Genomic DNA, 20,863 nt, shown 5'->3' on the forward strand with positions numbered 1-20,863 from the left:
AAAAAAGGCAAGACAATTGCAGTATTTGAACAAAACTTTGTTCAAGCAGAAGAATATTCTTGATTTACTAGCCATCAGAATTCACGTGTGCCAGCTTCACCTGCAGGAGAGCCCACCTCCCTCCTCTGCACAGCCCCGAGCTGTGCTCCCTGCTGAAGGAGCCCGAGGAGTGTGCGGGGTGCGCGTGGTGCGGGGGAAGCAGATGGATGAGGCGAGGGATTTGAAGTGTGCAGACTATGGCATGCACTGATAGAGCAGATGGAATGCATCACCATCAGCTATGACAGAAATGATTTATGGAATGACCTGGCTGCTCCTGCCAAGCAACAACACAGGATGACAGAAACAAGTTTCTATGACAACCAGGGCCCACCCACCAGTTAGATTAAACATTTCTGCCCTGACTTCCACTCGCAATATATTTAGAGTTTTTCCTCAAAACATCAGCCTGGCTTTCTCAGCTAGTGACTTGGACAAAAATACCTGAAGGGACGAGAAAACCATTTAGAAAAGGAAAGCAGTGGAAAATGTCACAAAGTCCTGCAGGTCTAACTGGCCAGTGCGTCAGACTTACAACAAAATTTTGTTCCAGCTGCGGAACAGCAGACACCCAAATACATCTGCAGAGAAACAGCCTGCAGTATGTAAGCACTGCTATTTCTAGGAGTCAAAACGATCCCTGTTCTTTTCTGACAGGTCTCAAACAGACAAGAGAGTGTTAACTGCCCTCTGGACTCCAGAATTGTTATCTACTTGCTGAATCCCCAAAAGCAACAGGGACATTTTTCTCCTCAAAGCCGGCAGGTCAGAGTTCTCCTCCCCAATATGGACATTACAGACATTATCAGATCTGGTAATCTTCTAACATATGACCCTCTGAGGGATGCAACGAGGGTAACAGGAGCTGCATGGATATGCACATTTGCATTCACTGGTATGAGGTGAGGGATGCAGAACCCAACGCAGGAATGGTCATTCAGGGCTGCAAAGGAGTCATTTCTACCCTTTATATCAGACTTAGTCTCCCTCTTTCCTCCGTACAGGAAATAAAAAAGTGCTTCCCCAGCCACCATTCCCAACCCTGAAATTTCTGCTACTCTTTTCTAAAAAGTACATCTGATTGTATTAATGAAAAAATAATTGCTGTATGCATGCATATGGAAACAGAGCTTACAGCAGACTGAAGATATTTGCCATGTTTCAAATTATTCCAGCAAGAGTTAAGAGTTTAAATTTACGCATATACAACATTTTAAAGGCTGTTCCATAAAATACAGCTATACAACAGACCATTCAAAACCTCTCAGTTTTATAAGGCCACTAAGAAAACATTTTAAACCTTGAGGCAGGAACTGCTCTAAGAGTAACATTAAAAATATTTGGCTTTAAATAGAACACTACAGAAAAAAATTAAAAATAAATCCCTTAACTTTTTATGATTATCTTTTACTTTGTCTAACCAACTTTTTAAACTGCATCTGCCCTAAATTTTTTGATCACCTGAAGAAAAAGGAAGTCTGAGTGACTCTTCTACAAATAAATGCATTTTTCACTTGCTTTTAAAAAGGCATTTTTCTAGTATATGAAATTGTATCGTAGTACATTGTTTTAAGTTCATACATGGAAACTCCTGATTTGATATTATAAAATCAATGATGCATAAATAACGGATGCAGTGATCTAAATATGTGTTTCAGATCTGAATATTCTAACTGCTACTTACAGATGCCAATGCCTTTCCAAGTGCATCACCTGTCTGTGAGCTTCCAGCACCATTTCCTCTGTTTCCTGTAATGTGGAAAGCAAACCCAACACTTATTTTTAAAGCTGAAATTTTATTTACTTTTATTATTTTATTCATCACATAGAGTTAAGCAACCACTTTTTAAATGGATTTTCTGAGGAAGTCAGTGTCAATAGAATCAGTTCTCATTAGACTTAAAAATTTAATTAAAACAATTAGATTTACATTTAGATGGTCTCCTCTTTAAAGTCAAACACAGTATCACCGTGATAACTTAAGAACCAACAAGTGAAAGCAGTTAAAAAAAGACAAATTATTTTCTAGGATCACAGTCTAATTTTAATGAAATGTGAAAAGAAAAATCAAAATCAGAAAATTACATTATTGCAGCTTATTTCTAAACTGTTATCACTAAAGTGCTGCATGTTTAATTAATTCTTAAAGCCAAATTCACAGAATAGTTCCTTGTGTGCCTCCCTGCTCCCCCTGCTCTAATTCCCAGTGTTGTACTCTCATCTTTATTTTAAAATGTCCCTGAAAAGCTCTTATCCACCACGCTTTCTGTCATCCCTGCTCTTAGTTGCATGTCAGCAGCTTTGCGTGCCCTTTTGCTCCACACACCATTAAGCCAAGAGGAAGTCTGAAGCCCTGCCAATTGGAAACACAGAGAGGAACTGAATCCTCCGAAATATCTGCTTTGCTGGAGAAGACAGATCCTTTAAAAGCAAATCCTCTTTCTCCAATTATCAACTTCTAAAGCCGAAAAAAAAATGTATTTAACATGAATGTAAGCAATTCACGTCAGAAACCCAAACAACGCAACGCTTGTTGTTGCAACTTTGTGGCAAACTTGCATTTTCCAGCCTGAATTTCCCATGCAGATTCATTAACAGGGTTCTGTTTGAAGATCTTCATGTAAAATATGTTCCCAACTCAAAGTCAACATAGTCCCCCTAACTAAGTGCAAATCATATCGAACTGGTAAGGGGCATCCACGACATTTGATTTTTACTGTAGTATCTTAAAAGGTGCAACTATGTGCAAGGCACAGCTGAACAGCCTGTATTTCATGCTCCCTAGGTGAGCACAGAGGAGACTAAACCAGCCACCATCCTGGCTACTCAGTAATCTCTAAAACAGTTAAGGGAGGAATTTACGATGCACTTTATCGAGCTCCCCAAAGGAACAGCCTTCCTGCCTTTCTCTGGCAGTGCTTTGGTGACACAGCAGCTCTGAAACCTTTAACACCAGCACTACCTCAATGGACACGTGCATGCACTGAACTACAGAAGGAGAACTGCTGTTAGGTCAGATGGATGCAATCCCTGAGCATAGGATTGCCTGGGAAAGCAAGTAAACCAGTACTCTTAAGCTGACTGAGAAATGGTTTGCCTGACCTCGGCCATCCTGAGGACAGAAATATCACAGTGGTGAATCTCCCCTGATCTACAAGCAGGCCATAACTTAAACCTCACTAATTTTGTGTGTCATGGAGCCCTAAATTTCATTGTCTTGTAAAACGAAAAGAAAAAAAAAAAGCCAGGAAGAACATTTTACCCAGAATATTATCTGATCCATTGACAGGTGGAGTGTGTGAGGCAGCTACATAAGGTGAACTGCTGGTACTGCCACGGTGGAAGCTGGACATTGGAGGAAGACTGGCATTTATATCTGTAGGTGAGACTGAATGCGGGGGATAGCTCTAGAAAGAAGAGAAACAGGGATAAGACATTAAGTAGTCCTTAAATAAATGTTGATAGTTTAACATACCAAATATACAACACCCACTTCTTTATTACAGAAGGAAGGGACTCATCCATCCTCTGAACAGACCACTACACAGCCACAGATTTTTATTTATACAACAGACATAACTAAAAGGACATAAATCTAATACACGAAGTTTGAGATTTCCAACAACTGGGCTTTTAAATGACACACAAGAGCAGCAAACAAGAAGTTAATTCTTGTAAGTTAGATCTCCATACACAAGTCTAAACAGATTAATCCGTGCTGTGTGTCTTACCAGACGGTCATGTGTGTGCAGGCTGCCGTAACTGCCGGACTGGGACATGTGGGAAGAGGAGCCTCCCAGCATCCCACCATAGCCAGGCTGGGTCATGCCATTGGATGAACTCCAGAGGTCAGAAGAATTGTGGGTCCCATCTTTTTTTAAAATATTTTTTAATTAAAAAAAGAAAAACAAGAAAAATACATTTAATGAAGAAGAGTACTTGATTTTTCTTTTCCTTTACAAAATTATTTTAAACAAATACAGTATTCAGCTACTGAGACTAACATCAGCAGGGAAATCGTGACCAGTTTACACTGTAACTTCTATTTTCATGCCATCACCACTGTTGCTATATTTATTAAAAAAAAAAAAAACAACCAACAAAAAACCAACAGAGGCTTTATAGCTGAAATATAATCCAACCACAGCTGAGAAAATACCAAGCACTTCTGCTAATTACACAGACCTTCAGTAAGGCCAGATTTAAATCAAGAGGGTTGATAAAAATTCCAGACTGAAAGAAATAATAAAAAATGAGATGGAGGAATAAGAGGTTTGGCTCAACAGAACTCATCATAAACATTCCGAGCAAAACATCTATTTACCTAAAACAAGCAATTTATAGTCTAAAATAAATTAGCACCACAAAAATATAAAACCATTCCATGCTAGCAGATTTAAGTAACCAAAATGACTACATTACATAAGCCTGTGTGTCAGTGCAGTTTCCCTTCTGTAGCACCGACTGAAGTGCTCTGTGAATTCCCGCCCTGAGAACTGAGCTTTCAGTGTGCTCCAAACCCTCCTCAGCCTGCAGCACGAGCTAATGGTGTGACGTGAGGCTGAGGAAATGGATTCTGCTCTTGTTTTGTTCAGTGCAACCCCCTTTTTTCTGTCATGCTGGATATACAAGCTTTTGAGAACTCAAGACTGTTAGCTGATATTGTACAGTCAAATTCCAGAACAGTCAAGAAGCCCCCACCTCATTTTTCTCTATCACTCCAGAGCGCTGCTCTGAAGGCCCTACAAATCAAAGGATGGGAATTCTGTCCATCTGGCCTGCTCTGTAATCCCCTTAAATTTCAGTCAGCAATTAATGTCATGAGAAAAACTTTACATCAACGGACAGTTCCCTTCATCTAACTGTTTTAAAAGTATATAAAACTCATTCACAGGCTCTAGCACAATATGCTCCCTTTACACATCTTCATTCACTCAGCAGAACAGTGACTGCAAAGTTCTGCCTAAAGGACAAGAGACATCTACCCATATATCTAAAGTCATTTTACCCACCTTGCATAAAGAAAGTGCTAGCAAACATACTGCTTGGTGGCTTAGGAGATGGGTAACTCGGAGATTCTCTGTTGAAATCATCAGAACTCGGGGATGGTGCATACACCTAAATATTGGAGAGCAATAAAAGCACGTTAGTAATAACTGGGTGTCGTGCATTAAAAAAACCCCATAACAGCACACAGACACAGATAGAAAGCACAAATAAAAAAAGAACAGTGTAGCAAGCCACAGCATTTGTTGCCCTTGTTTTATTTGCTTTTTAGCAAGTTGCCACAGTACAGAGGAACTACAGTAGAATGATCCTAACAACACACTTTCTGGTGTGCCAACTCAGCCAGGTGGCCTGATAAAAGCTGAATGCTGATTTCGCTTTCTAAGTGCACGACTCGCACAGACTTGTTGCTCAAGATAAAAAAAGCAAGATAAAACAACTGGGCCCAAAACAAATTTTATTTTAAAACAACTGTATGCCTGTTTGAATATTTAATTAGCTGGCATCCCAACAATCAGAAAGAAAAAAAAAAAACATCCAGTGACAAATGGAGAGGTTTTAATGCAACCATTGTGTCATCCATTCAGAAGCTTGCACACCCTTGGATGGCCATCAGAAATATATGCATGCAAGTGCTGAGGAATAATCTCAGAACTGCAACATGGAGCACATAATTTTCACACTGGCCTGGCATTAAAGAAAAGCAGCATCATTGTATTTTTCCATGTAACACCACAGTGGAATGGCCATTCTCAACTTGAAAACAATGAATTTTCTTTTCAAGTTAAAAACTGTAAGATGCCAAGTAAGCACAATGATTAGAAGTGTTTCACTGCAGCAACTTTAATAAATATAAAGTATATTCAGGAATAAGTTAAGTAAAACTAGCAAAGCCAACATTCACAGAGTCAAGGATTCTACCCATAGTCAGTTGTTCTAATCTATGCTCCTTCTTAATACCAGTATTTTGGTCAATATACTGAATATTGCGATGATTAGTGTGTATTAAAAGATAAATTGCTTTTTTTAAATTCAGTTTAACGTAAATAGCAGCAAAGAACATAAATATATAACACTGAAACTGGAGCATCTCTTTGCTATGAAGTAAAAAATGTGGTATTTTTATTTTTAACCGTTTGCTTTACTTGCTAAACACATTACTTCATAAATGCATATATGAAGAACAATTTTAAAACTTTAAAGCTTATATAATGCAACTTGCAAAGTGCACTAGGCCCCAAAATTCAAGAGGGAATATTTTGATCCCTTCCTATGCGCATCCAGGCACACGAATGTTTGCCCGGCATTCACATCCCTCCCTTGTCTTTCGGGGATGTTGTTTACCAAGCAAGAGAAGGGCCACGAAAACCAAGCCGGCCAACAAAAAAGCCTAAGTTCCCTAAAAAAGCCCCATTGTCCTCCCGGAGGGTGACTATTCTGATAGGGATATTCAGAAAGTGAAGTGGGCAAGGCCTGCCCCATTTGCATACCAATACCCCTCCTCCCCGCTCCCAAGCGCTTTTCCAGCCCGCTGCTGTCGGAACAAATGGCCGGGCATGTGCCTGCAGCCAGCGCGCTCTCACAGCCCGGGGATCGGGCACTGCTTTCGGCTCGCTTTGCACACACACGGCTCCGGCACAGCCTCCCCCAGCCAGCACCAGGGATCGGGACAAGGGCACGGGGCGCTGAGCCAGGGCACGGCTGTCGGGGCGAGCCCGCGATGGGAGCGGCGGCAGGTAAAGGCACACCTGGGCAGGAGGCAAGGGCAAAGCTCACGACTTTCAGCTGTGCGCTCGTTAAACGTTATTTCTTCATCAAAACGAATGAAACATTTTCAGGGAAGAAAGCTTTTCGGAAAGTATTTTTTTTTCAGTATTTTACTCGAACTTTTTCAGTTTATGGAGTAATTGTGAAATAGAGATGCTTCCCAGGCCTGAGTGACAGAATGACAATACGTTCTGAGCAGTGTTCGCAGTACATATGTATTTACTCTATATGATGAATGCACGTATATTCCATGCCCGAGACATATTTTAACAGAAATGTCACTCTGTCAAATTGTAAATACTTGCACTCCTAAGACTGCAAACATATTAGGCAAAACTGGGCCTAATTTACAAGTTCTCTGTTGTGCAGAATAACACAGCATATGCTATAGCTGATGGATAATCTATCACTGTCACAGGACAGCAGTGGAAACAAAGCTTTATGACATTTAGCACCGCCATGGAGATGTTCTGATTAATGCCAAGTCACCTACAACGACAAATTATACTTCTCTTAAACTGCAACGTTATCAATGAGATTTGTAAATAAAAGCTTCAGACTGAAATTTTAACATTTTACATAATTGGGCGATTTATAAAAACCGATTAAACGCTATCTCAAAAAGGGGATTAAACTCAAAAACTCCTGCAAATATATCATTTACAGATACAAATGTACAAGCCATTAACATAATAAAAATGTTACGAATTATATAAACGTAAAAGAGGCCCTTCCAAACAGCTACATGAAAGTCCTAGCACAGACACATAACTTCATATAGTTCCTGCTTGTTTTGGTATCTTAACTATAGCTTGCAAAAACATAGCTGCAATGTTATGAAGCTGCACTTGTGCCAGTCTAGATTTTTCAGATCAAAGGGTTCTTGCGGCAAAACACAACTGATGTGGTCTCAAAGACTTCATTAACTCCAGATGTGGGGAAATAGCCAGCCAATTCCACAAAAGGAGCGAGTCTCTTTTAGTTACAATCAGAACTACCCACAAATTAAAACCAGGCCTCTGATGTCATCTGATCACCTGCAGATGAGCGCCAGGTTTTTTCTGGTTAATGACCTAATCATAATTTTTATGTTGTGTTACTACAAACAAGATTTAAAAGCAAAGGAGAAATTTTACTAAAATTAACCCCAACACCACGAATGCAAAGTCCAAAATAAGAAAGCTGACCAAAAAAAAAGATGAAATGTTATTTTCAAGTCGGGAAGCGATGTATCGGGCAACTGGTTTGTTCACTCTGAATGCCCCACATGCACTGGGACCCCTATCCAGGCAAACACAGCCCCTGTGGCTGCTGGCCCACAGGAGGCTGGCATGGTCTGCATCCTACTTAAAGGGCTTTCTCTTCTGCAACAGCTGAGTAAGGCAGTTATAAATATGACGTGGCTGCTCAAGACGGCCTCTTTTAGCTATTAAACTGATAACACTGACATCCAGGAGGCATCAAACCAGTTTTTCCTGGCTGACATTCCCACTTAGACAGGGAATACTGTTAAAAGGTCAGCCTGTTTGCAGAGCCTCCTTGGAGAGGGCTGTCTCTAGCAGGTAGAAGAGGAGCCCATCTTATAACCCCCTCTAACACACTGCGCCCAAAGGCATCGAATGTGTCTCCAGGCTGACAAGCAAAACACTCCCTGGTTATGAATGGGAAATTCCCTTCCGATAAACTCAAGCCAAAACCAGTTTTTCACATGACTTATCAAGTCATGGACTCGACTTTTTTGGAGCTGTGCTAATATCTACATCAATCCTAACACTGCAGTGCTCCCGAAGGTGGATGGCCTCCGCTGAGGGAAGCAGGACAAACGAGTTGCTGAGGAATCAAGTCAGAGACCCACATCAGTCTCTCCTGCACCCTGAACTGGTTTATGTTTCTCCAGGGGGAAAGGCAGGAGGATGACAAGCAGAATTTCTTTTTGAGGGGTAGTGATGTGGGCTGACTTCAGACCAGAGCTCAGAAGACATCAGCTGTACGACATCAGGTTTAAGCAAAACAAAATCATCATCCTGAAATCTGCCCTGGTGATTACCACAGGTAATGAACACTACTGGAAAAGCTACACGGACCTAATGGATCTAGAAAATTTCAAAGTATTACACAGTGTGCTTCTGTTTACTAATAGCAGTGCCAATAACATCAACACTAATTTGAAGATCTGGGTTTACCAAATTTTATGCTAAGTAAAACTTCCAAGTTGCATTCTATAAATGCATTTAATAAACGTAACACTTGGAGTCCTCCTGTTGGCATCCATCCTCTCAGGCAATTTTCCTGTAATACGTTTAAAATTCTTAAATATTTATCAATGTTTAATATTAATGTTAAAAGCAGATTAAAAAAATAGCAATGAAGCAACTAAACTTACTTCCGATGCGCTCACGCAATCTCAAGACCAAGGCTCCCATCACACACGATGTTTATGAAATTATGAATGTTACTCATTTAAGCACAGTTATTAGCAATTCTTGGAAGTTCAGGAAAATATTTATCAAGCTGTTTGAGACAGAGAATTTTTTGAAACCAGTAAAGATGAATAACCTATTCTGTAGCCTGTAAACTCTGCTAAGTAGCCTATCTACATTCCATCAGCATCAGTCATGCACTAAGCAAGTGTGCACTGATGAATGATTTGTACATGTGGCAAAATTTTACAGGGTATTATCTACAGGTTTGGTAGCAAAAGCTAATTTTGCTCAAAGGTGGCTCTAGGAAAAGGAAACTTGTTTTCATGTTTGCTGTATTTCTGACAAAACCATACACACTAAAACTTCAGGAATGAAGAACAGTAACGGAGTTTTCCACACTCCTCTTTACAGCAAGACAGAAGCTGCCATAAAAAACCAAACCAAACCCAAGACCCAGCCTAAATCCTTGTTCAGCTGATATTTAAGCAAGATGATCAAATGAAGAGCCCTGGTATACAAGTTCAGTATAACCATATCCTCAACCACACTTTTGTGTCCAATGCCAGGTGTAAAGGTTCATACATTTAAAAAGCTCTTCCCACCATCCAGAAGGATAATAAAACACTCCTTTAAGAGAACAGAGTCTTCTCTGCAAAGCCAACCACAGTTTTTAAGAATGGTATAAAATTCAAACTTCTTAAAGTAGCTAAATTGAATTCCATCTTAAATAAATGTTTATGCAGTTTAAGCATGCTATACATGCCTATTTGGGTATTTTTGAAATGCAGAATCCCACTGCAATGCTGCATAGCAGTACCAGCAGTACTTCCTAGCTTCTTCCCCAGGAAATGACAACTTTAAAGTCACGTTAGAAAGTGATAGGCAAACCTAGCAAAAATCTCAGAATCAGTATATAGAAACCTTCTGGTCTGTTCTTTTGATTTTTTTTTTCCAATTTGTAGTGCAAACTAGAGAGGGGAGGAAAAAGAAGGTAATGCAGCAGGAACAACATTAGAAATATATACTTATATAGTGCTGAAAGATTCTTTTTGTGTTTTATTTGCTAAGCAAAATCTCCCCCACATTCTTCAAATCACGCTGTCAAAAGAGGACACATACAACTACATCTTCAAAAATTCCTGATTAAATTCAGATTTCCAGGAAACAAAAAATAGAGAAGTTGAAAGCACTCTTGCCTGTTTCTTAACCTGCTCCCTGTATTTCAGAAGGTTGTTTTAGCTGTGAGAGGAATCCCCACCACCAGCACTGTTCACAGGCAGAAGCAGTGGTAGATACAGGCCATCTTTTGCATTTGTTTCTCTCTCCTCTGAACTCAGAGCACTCTTTTTCTGTACCTCCACCACAGACTGTTCTATTCCTACAGACTTCGACAGGCACCTGATTATGAAAGCAAAGGCACTGAGCAAACGGGGGCTGTTCCTCTTTGGGGCTCACATTTGGAGAAATATAGATCTGTCCCCCCCAGCACCTGATCCCAGCTCGAGCTGCTGTCATTTGCCCAAGGAAATGGACATAACCTTCACTTGAGAGCATTAATAAAGCTTGTTGCAGACAAGACACCCTTCTGGCAGGGGACCACTGCTCAGCAGATTGGCAGTTCAACCCAATGGAGTGGAGCAGGGAAAACTCTCTGGGGCTGGTGCATTGTAACTCATCATTTTATAGTGGGATGGGGAGGGGACAGAGAAGGGCGAGGAACAGACAAAAAATAAAAATCCAGCTGACCAGTGTTTACTACCTCTCTTTATTCAATGTCCACAGCCCTGTACCCCTAGAGATTTTCCAGATGATCTTATATTTGTCCTGACTCACAAATGTTAGCTTTGACCTTGCCTAAGTTGCTGTGGGCAGCATATGGCACAGAACAGCTTTAATTGTACTTTCCTCCCCGTGTACTAACTGGCCCAACAGTAATAAAAGCAAAATTGAATCGTTCTTTGGAGCACCTGGTTGCTCCAAAATTTACAAACTGAAAACATTTTACATGGATGTTAGAGGACCAAGTACATTATTTATTGCATAACAGCTCCAGCAAGGCGTGCTGGCGTGTCACCCGAGCATCACGCAGCATCATTAACGTGGTTTGCTCTCTCTAACTCCGACAGTGACGCCTGCAAGACGGGCATTTTCTGCTCTAAAAAATACCCAGATATACAGATATACTCACACCTGGGTGTATTTGTTCATCTATACACACGTGCCCATCAGCAACATGTTTACAAGAAGCCTGTTACGCTCTCAAAATTCTCCAGAAGGAAAGTGTTTGCTCAAAAACGATCCCAATATAAGCTGGTTCACGAAAAAGCAAATCACAAAGCACTACACATATGCAAAATACATGTATGCCCTGACTTTTTCCTCCCTTTTTAAAATAAGCATTGTAGAAATCCACTGTAAAAGATGCAGTAACTCCACCCTCGATAAAATCTCAGCCAATAATGAGAAAAACAAATATTTACTCAATAATAAAAAATACTCATATACGGACTGGTTTTCAAATCAACCCACACAACGCACAGAATACAACAATTAAGTGAATATATTCGCAAATTTATTGTCATATGAAACAGTAGCCATAGGTGATATAAACCAAAATAGAATCAATATTTTTCTTTAAATTATTTATACTGGTGATAACTGACACAGCACTTTATTAAGACCGATATTAAAATAACGCTACAGTAGATTTAGAAAATAACCAATCTATTTCAAACTTGTAGGTGAACTGAAAAAAGTAGAACTCATTCAAGTCCATTTCACTCTTTCAGAACAAAGACAATATCAAACTTCTACTACTGAAATACTATTTTGGTACCACTGCATTTTCTACAGTCCAAACGAAAAGGCCCTGGTGAATGAAGAAGGTTGCTTAATTATTTATTGATTTTAAAAAAGAGTAAAATAAAAACACTGAAAAGCATAATTTCCATTTGTGCTATTATTTTTACCTAAACATTTCTGCAGCTTTATTTTTAATGGAGATTAGGTATTTTGATTTTTTTTTTGGGGGGGGGGGTCTGTAGCATGGCTCCTGAATGGAAGAGAAGATAAAACTTAATTGATAGAAACAATTTTAAAGTATAATTTTATTTTTTTAAAAAACTCTATATGACTGAGAATATTTTCTACATATCAACAGGTGAAGGACAAAAAAAAAAAAGAAAAAAACAGGCTACATCCAGTTCAGTGCAAGTGCTTTGTTTTCTTTATGAAACAGATTAAGATCTTTTTTCTTTTTGATTTGGTGGGGGTTGTTGGAATACGGGTTTTTTTATATAACATCTATTACACATAACAACAAAATTTTACTCTTCAGCAAGGGATTTGTATTAAAACATTACTTTTCACTTTCATGTGTCCCTCCTGAAACATACAGAAATTACAAAAATAGAACCTCTACTAATAGTAAAACCCCCTGATTGATATTTCAGACTTTTAACATATGTGCCAGACCACACTGAACCATCTACTGGGGTGCTCAGATACTTGTTTTTTTAGCTTCATATTAAGCTTTGTTTTCACTTACAAATTTAGGAAGATGAAAAGAACAAAACATTTTCAATAAAAAGTTTAAACCACACATTTTCTACATGTGATTTTTCACTCATTTTGTGAGTAAATAAATCAGATTTTATATACATCAGCAGTTATCAAGGAATGTCAACATCTAAAATCTAATGTGATCTAAATAAAAATCTCCAACTTGAACAATGAGGTTCATACTATAGACTACTAACTTATCAAACAACACAAGTAAAAGCAGTAAGACATCAAAATTAGGGTATGTGCTATTCTCTCACTGAAGAAAGGTTCATACAAAGATTTGGCAGACACACCAAGAGGTGTGCTTCAAAAACTATAACACAAAAACCAAGCCCCAACTTCACAGAACCTCCTTATGTATATTTAAATTAGTAATTTAGGCCAACTTACAGAATTCCTAAGAGAGAAAGTGCTAAAAGTTACTAAGATGTTTTTTAAAAAAAATTAAATAAAACCTTCGGCAACATGATATAGGATGATCATATGATTTGTCATCTATTTACTAACTCTTCAAGCTCATAAAGGTCACCTCTGACCCATAACAGGCACATGCTATCAATTTTCAAGCCATGCCCTCCTACGGTACCAGCACTTCCATCTACTCTATGCCTGGAAATACTTAATAAGATCAAAGCCTTTTTTCCTGCTACAAGAACAAAGAGAAATGTTGTAATAGAGTGATCTGTGCTCTAGAAAGAAATAAAATCAAAACTCCACGCAAGTTATATTCCCTTTGCTTCAGGGGTATTGTATAGTTAATTTTACTTAAGTCTTATATATATCTTCACATAAAACTTCAAACAGATTGCTTTAGCCTAGGAGCAGACATGAAAGAAAAATCATTTCATATTTGAAAGACAGCTGGCATTTATACCAAAGGAAATGAAATAGAGACCAAGAGATTTTACTGATTCCCCAACCTCTCCTCCAGTGTCTTTTCTGTAATTCAAGAAGCTCATACACAGTGCCGTTAATGAATATAAAGATCCATAATTTAATTACTATTGAACAAAAATCTTGGCAAAAAAAGTTTACTAATGAAAGCAAAACTCACACAGGCCCATGGGAGGAGGACCTGCAGTAAAGAAACAAAACAAAACCCACAAAAAAAGATCAGTATCAGCATCTCTCCTTTTCCTACTAAAAGCTATTTTTATAACTGAAGAAAGCCAAAACCACATACAACATAAACAGACTGGAAGAAAAACACCGTGTTAAATGTACCATCACATGCTAATTTTTAACACACACAGACACACACACAAAAATCAGAACCGGTGCGTCCTGCGAGTTTAAAAATTGTAACTATCAAAAACCACGTAAAAGAAATACACCCCGTTCCGTTCCCAGAAAGTTAAAAGGCAGAGTGGAGATTTAAAAAAAAAAAAAAGAGAAAAAAAAAAGAAAAAATTCTGTATTTTTTGCCCCTCTGGTGTTTGCAGGAACATTTGATTATTTATTCCGAATTCCCCCCCGCGATCGCCGGGCAGGGCAGCGCCGGCGGCCGGGGCGATGCCCGGGCTCGGAGCGCTGGGAAAGGGCTGCTCGGCAGCCCCGGGGAGGGAACACGTCTAAAACAAACCAAAAAAAATAAATAAACCGACCCAACACAACCCACCCCAAGGAAGAGCCGCGGGCACGCAGGAACACAAACTTCGCCGGGCTCGGCGGTTCTCGCAGCGCCGCCCGTCCCCCGGCACACAAAGCAGCCCCGAGCCCCGTTCCCCGCACAGCCCCTTCCCCTCACGGCCCCGGCCCCGCCGAGCGCCCCCGGGGAGCTCCCGCCCCAGCGCGGCCACCCCGCGCGGGTGTGCCCGGACAAAGGCGGCCGCCCCTCACCGTCTTGCCGTTGTAGTAGTACATGAGGGAGCTGCTGCCCACGCCGGGCACGGGGTACGCGCAGTACATGGCGCGGGCCGGGCCGAGCGCGCCGCCTCCCGCTCCCCACGGCCTCCACCCGCCGCCCGCGCACATGGAGCGCTCAAAGGCGGCTTATGCAAAGCAGGACTGAACCATCTCCGGGCGGCGCGGGGGTTGGGCGGGCGGGGGGCGCGGCAGCCCCCGCTCCGCGCCCCGGCCCCGGCCCGGGGAGGGGCCGCGCCCCGGCCCGCGGGCTCCGAGCGCTCGGCACACGCACCCAGCGCACCGCGGAACCCGCACATGGGCACGTCCCGGGCGGGGTAATCGAATGCTTTTTGTTTTAATTAAATTAGAGCGCTTGTGGCCGTGCAGGCGCTGCTCGATGCGGCTCCAGCCACACGGCCATCTGGCTCTGCCTGAAGTTGCTTCCAACTTTGGCAAACGCTTCCCAGAGCCACGGGGAGCTGCTGGGAGCGAGTCCCAGGGGAGAGCCCGAGCACCCAGCGCGCCCGGGACCCTCCGGGCAGGGCAGCCTGGGACACGGAGTGACCCTGACACAGACAGCACCTACATGAGGTGCCTGACTTTAAAAAAATATATGTCGTGTAAATGTTTTCACTTCATAGAATCATCCAAAATCCTTCCTTAAGATGGGGTATATACAAAGTATGAGCGTTCTCTTGGAAACACAAGTCCAGGCTCCCTTTATGCTGTATAATACGTTTTTGTCTGAATAAGGCATGCATAGGTGCCCATACAAGAAACGGAGGGGATCCCCCCAACAACTTTGGCACATCACAAAACCAGACTGCAACTTCCAGCATAAAGATCCCTCAATATTTGCACACTATCGATGCCTGGTAGGTCTTTTTGCTCTCTTCAGTGAGCAGTGGCATTAACTAACATTAACTCTTAATGAGGCATACTTTTTTTTATTTTCTACAAGTGAACACAGCTGGTTGTTAACTGAGCTTCTGGTAAGTCAGCTACTCATTTCAATCCAGGAAAAAAAAGGTTAAAGCATAGCCACGTTTCTCCACCTCTCACTGTGTCGACTGCCAATGCTGTGAATTCTCCCTGCCTTCCTCCTTACAAAAGCAGGAAAATACTTCAGGATAAGGACAAAAATGGGTAAAGTTCAATTCAGTCATTTACAGGGAAAGAAAGCGAGTTGCAGAAGTTTGGTTCATTCTGCCAAGCACCTTGTGTGTCAGTGAAGCATGTTTGTTCTGAACATAAAAGATCCAAAAGGGTGACAAACTGACTGCAGTCTAATACTATCATCAGATAAAAATCTCTGTATAACATCCATTATCTCAGGACGTAACTACTGTAGTGTCTATAAATATACAGGATATACACACACTGACAAAAAAATATTCACATCTCCAGCTTCAAATGCTTTTTCAGTGAACTCTTCCAGTCAATTAGGAGACTACTGTGCTCAGAGTATGTTGGCAAATACATCCTGAAGTTTCCATCTGCCGAAGAACACTTGCATTTTTACTGCGAGTCAAACTACGCATCCAGAACTATTTAACTATGCAGCAAAGCTAATGATATCTGAACTGAACTCTTCTCCAATACAAAAGGCGTAGCAGCAGCAGCTGCAAAAAAGAACATCACTATACTTCAGACTATTAAATTGCCAGGCCTGCAGAGTGACTGGCGGCTTCCTTCTTCCCTAGGGACCACAAAGACCCATTTCAGTCCCCAGAGAGTCCGTAAGAAGCTTTGATATGCAGCTAACAATGCTATTCCTTAAAGCTTCTCACTAATGTTCAGGACTCTACAGACGAGATATGCTAAAAGATCTTCAGATCTTTGCATGTGCTACTTCTCGGAGCGCACTAGATTAAAATCACTACTTCAGACTAATGTACAACTTAGGAAAAACCCCAGACACTGGAAAAGGCTCTTTCAGTTTACACTTGAAGAAGTAGAAGAACCCTTTAAAAAAATTATATAATTTTAGCATGCAAACTTTTAAACCATTAAAAATACTTCCAGGATAACTGAAGTCAGTTCTTTGAAGTAACGACTATCATCAACATAGCTGTAATTGCTACTGCACCTCCACGCACACAGGCCCAATTTTCAAATTAGTTGTATTAGAGACGAAGAGCATGTTCAACCCCCCTCTCAAATAATAACCATTATCCACCTGCATACAAGCAATTGGAAAAATGTTAAAAAAGAGAGCAGAAAAAGCTGACTTGACTGTGCAGCACTGGGAGGGGCCATCTCTGCATACAGCGGCCCTATGCTTGTACAGAGCAATTGTAACAAAAAATATATAGGTAATATTAACTACTAATGTTTACTAAACACTATTAACATTTATCAGTAGAAGTAAATCATTGACCTTGTTCATCATCACATGGGTAAGACAAAAGCAACAATATGATCAATAAAACTAAGTAACACCACTGCAAACGTCTGTTTGCAGACAAACTGGTCCCTCCGTAATGAGTCACTAAATGAATTTGCTCCTGAGTTACTTCCCCACAAATCAAAAGGATAACAATTGCATTTTACCCAAAAGGAAATTATTTGTCCTACCCTCAGTTACATCACTGGGAATAAAATCTTAGTGTACAGTACTTGAAATCTATCACTGTATCTGGTCTACATGTTCTGTACGAAAACAGTGTTTCTCACAGGACATTTGCTACATCAATTCACCTCACAGGATCAGCCCATAATTCCATCCAGCATATCAAACTTTAATCCACAGAAGTTTACTTTCACCAGATTAGATAAAAAATGAACCTAAATTGGAAGAATTTGAAAGACTGCTCAAAAAAATGTGATGTTGCTACCAGTAACTGTATTTGCAGGAACTACTACCAGATAACTATTCCAAAAGCTCCCTAAGTCCAAAGCAAGTTTTTGTTTTGTGGTCACAATTTTTCTAATCCTCATCTAAGCCAAGGAACAGCTGCTCTGAAATTTGTTTTCTTAAGAGAATCATGTTACAGTGAAATGAATCATGGCTGGATCAGCGATACTGTACGGGCTACAGTTGTTTACTCCATTTTTCCTTGGTGACAAGTCAAGGGTTAATCTTATGACTCAGCCTGACAAAACAAGTCAGCTGGAGACAGGGCCAATTTTTTAAACTTGATTTCAGACAGACATGCCGTCAGCAGAGGAGCACTGAACTGACATGCACTTTGCAGCCCGAATTGTTTCCACTCATGACCCTGTACCGTGTGTCAAAAACAATAAACTGCCTGTTCCTAAAGTATGTAAAGAGATTATGAAAGCTGATGTAGAGTGAAATACTGACCTAAAAATAAACCAAGCTACCTGTAAGAGAATATTTTCAAAGATGATTTTAACACTAAGAGATTTTGTGAATGAACCACATGTTCTCCCTGAAAACAGACTTATGTGAAATACATTTTTGTTCAACTTGTCAGAACCACAAAGCAAATACAAAATAGAGCATATGCAATTCATCATTTGAATTTATAAATAAATAAACATAATTTCTCAGATCACTGAATGTTATACCATATGAAAGACAGTTATGTAACTGTCTCAACAGATGAGAGCCATCCTCTTGTCAAACATATTCCACAAAACTGATATAGAAAAATGCTTTAGAAAGGTTAATGCTTTTTATCACGGTTTTATTATTTTAAATGGGTCTATTCTAACGCAACAAGCACCAAATTTTTTTAAATTATGTGCAACTAGAAATTAAAGCTCCTTTTTGACCAACAAAAGTAACTGTGATGTGTAAACCCAAGCATCAAGTATCTCCTTGAGGAGAACTGGCTTCAATCTCACTGAAAAAAAACCAGTAATGTGGTGAGAGCCCAAGCCTGCTTTTGATGGAAAAACTAGTTCTTTTGTCCTTACCAATTTCTTAGAGGCTAGACTAACCTTCTATCTCTGGAAATAAGGCAACTGCCCGAGAAGTCTCTCCTTTCCTCCCCACACTGTCCAGGGTTGGAACTGATTATCAATTTCAGCCACATTTGACAGAGGAACAGAAGTTTCACAAGTGATTAAGTTCTTATCTGTTCTAAGAAAACTGAAACCTGAATAGAAGAGGCAGGCCCCAACTGATACAGAACAACCTGTTGCTAACTCAAATATACACAGTAATTTTGAGCTGCATGTCTAGCAACAATATAGAGGAAAAAAACCCCAACAATTCTACACATCTTAGGTCTCTCAATATATTTTGTATATTTATATAACTTATTTTAAAGCCAAATATTTATGATGATTAATAATAGCAAAGCCAGAGTTGGAACCATTGCTGAAGGATGTACTGAACATGATGCATAATGTAGTTGTTAAAATAGAAACAATTTCAAGCCTTAAGAAACAAATCTGGCTGTTTTCAGGGGAAAACACAATGCTTATTATACTGTCCTCTATGTAATTCATCAGTTAAGTAAAAGTTCATTTATTTTAAAATCCTGGAAGGATACCCTCCTGTGTTAACCAACCACTGAGCACGCTGTTCAGCAGAGATGGAGCAGACAAACTGCATGGAAGGCAATTTAAAATAACCCAGTGGACTCAATTTGATAGGCAACCCCCCTCCCAATATCCAAAGGAAGATGTATTAAGCAAATTAATTTACTCATCTATGCAAGAGCTAAAATAGTTTGGTGGTTTTCCTTTTAAAAGGGTTTGTTTTAACTGCATATTTAACATTCATGTTACTATAATCAGAGAAAAAGGAACAGTTTGAAGGGATAGAATATGGACAGCAAATACTAATGAAATTGCTATTAATTGCTATCCTCTACTTTTACCTAGCAATATTATAGGGTTGGGGGATGTTTGTTGGGATTTTTATTGTTGGTTGGGGCTCTTTTTTTGCTGCAAAACCACCAGTTACCTATGGCAGGTATGGGTAAAAAATAATGATTGTTATTTTTAATTGGAAACTACAGCTAGGACCTTTCTGTTTCAGTAGTTTTCCAAATAATATTGAATTTATTCAGTGTTAAAATTTAACTTATCCAATGTTATAGGAGATACTTAACTTATGACATAAATATTTTCCTAGAATGGAAAGAATGAGGAAAAGAGTGCTGTGTATCACATTCTTCAGAATCAAACACAATATAATTTACTTGAGGAAGTTTTACAACTTGTTTCAAAAATCTTTCAGATACAACTTTGATAGGATATTGCTCAAATTCAGAAAGTTCTATTTGCTGAAAATATGAAGTGCTTATGGCTTGAAAGCCTCTATATGAAGGCCTTAACTACCCATGTCTGCATTTAAAAGTAAACAAACATGTTTACTATCCTGAGGCAATAAATTATCCTATCAGAAATCAGATAATCATCACCCCGAAACGTGTTAAAAACCTACCCAGCCTAAAACCGTGTACACGCCTTATAAGGATTTTTAAAATTAATCAGCAAGGCTGCTACCGAAACTCACAGGAAACCATCTGAATCACAGATCCCTTCACATCAACTCAACATGGCCAAGCAAATTCACGCGAACAGCTGAGAAGTGACTGCGGGGTCCCTCTGCCGGCCCGGCCCCAGCCCCAGGAGTTGGGATTTCCCGGCCCCATTCCCTGCTTTCCCGGCTGGCGCTCCCTGCAGTTGTACCAGCGGCCTGCAGGGGGCCCCCGAGGCACAACTGTGTTCGGGCACTCGGCCCGGCTGTGTTCGGGCACTCGGGCCGGAGGTGTTCGGGCACTCGGGCCGGAGGTGTTCGGGCACTCGGGCCGGAGGTGTTCGGGCACTCGGGCCGGAGGTGTTCGGGACCTCGGGCCGGAGGTGTTCGGGACCTCGGGCCGGAGGTGTTCGGGACCTCGGGCCGGAGGTGTTCGGGACCTCGGGCCGGAGGTGTTCGGGACCTCGGGCCGGAGCAGCCCGGCGGGATCGCGACTCCGAACGCGGCCAGGGAGCTGTGTCTCGGCTACACCTCCTTGCATCGCTCCCCCTCCGCTGTGCTCCAGCTCGCTGCTTGGCACAACTGCTTTGCAAATGAAGCCCAGAGCTACCCAAAGCCTAACGGGCAACTCTTGTCATCCACAGTTAGGAACCTACTGTTACCTTACAGAAAGAAAAAAAAACCACTAGCAACTAATCCTAGCTAGCCCTGCAAATGGAATAAAATCCCATCACTACCTCCCCAACACAGAACAACTTGCTTGCTTTATAAGTCCTGATGTCACATGAAACTCTGTGGCGCTAAAATAGGAGGCAAT

General features: G+C 40.7%; 1 protein-coding gene across 14 annotated transcripts in view; it reads right to left on the reverse strand.

Annotated features, from left to right (window-relative positions):
- The window catches only part of TCF12 (transcription factor 12), a 163,466-nt gene that overhangs the window by 25,685 nt on the left and 116,918 nt on the right, over positions 1 to 20,863 (reverse strand). For 10 of the 14 annotated variants that reach the window (XM_051797039.1, XM_051797040.1, XM_051797043.1 and 7 more), the window contains 4 exons: positions 5,052 to 5,157; positions 3,771 to 3,910; positions 3,302 to 3,446; positions 1,724 to 1,788 (listed from right to left, as the gene is read on the reverse strand). In XM_051797039.1, the coding sequence (XP_051652999.1) occupies positions 1,724 to 1,788; positions 3,302 to 3,446; positions 3,771 to 3,910; positions 5,052 to 5,157 (456 nt within the window). Of the gene's footprint in view, positions 1 to 1,723; positions 1,789 to 3,301; positions 3,447 to 3,770; positions 3,911 to 5,051; positions 5,158 to 14,639; positions 14,886 to 18,554; positions 18,574 to 20,863 lie in introns of those variants that run through there. The other 4 variants (XM_051797054.1, XM_051797052.1, XM_051797050.1 and 1 more) reach the window with 4 other exon arrangements.

Source organism: Manacus candei, unplaced genomic scaffold, assembly GCF_025592945.1.
Source record: "Manacus candei isolate 608988 ecotype Guabito, Panama unplaced genomic scaffold, ASM2559294v1 h1tg000046l, whole genome shotgun sequence".
In the NCBI taxonomy this organism is placed as follows: Eukaryota; Metazoa; Chordata; class Aves; order Passeriformes; family Pipridae; genus Manacus; species Manacus candei.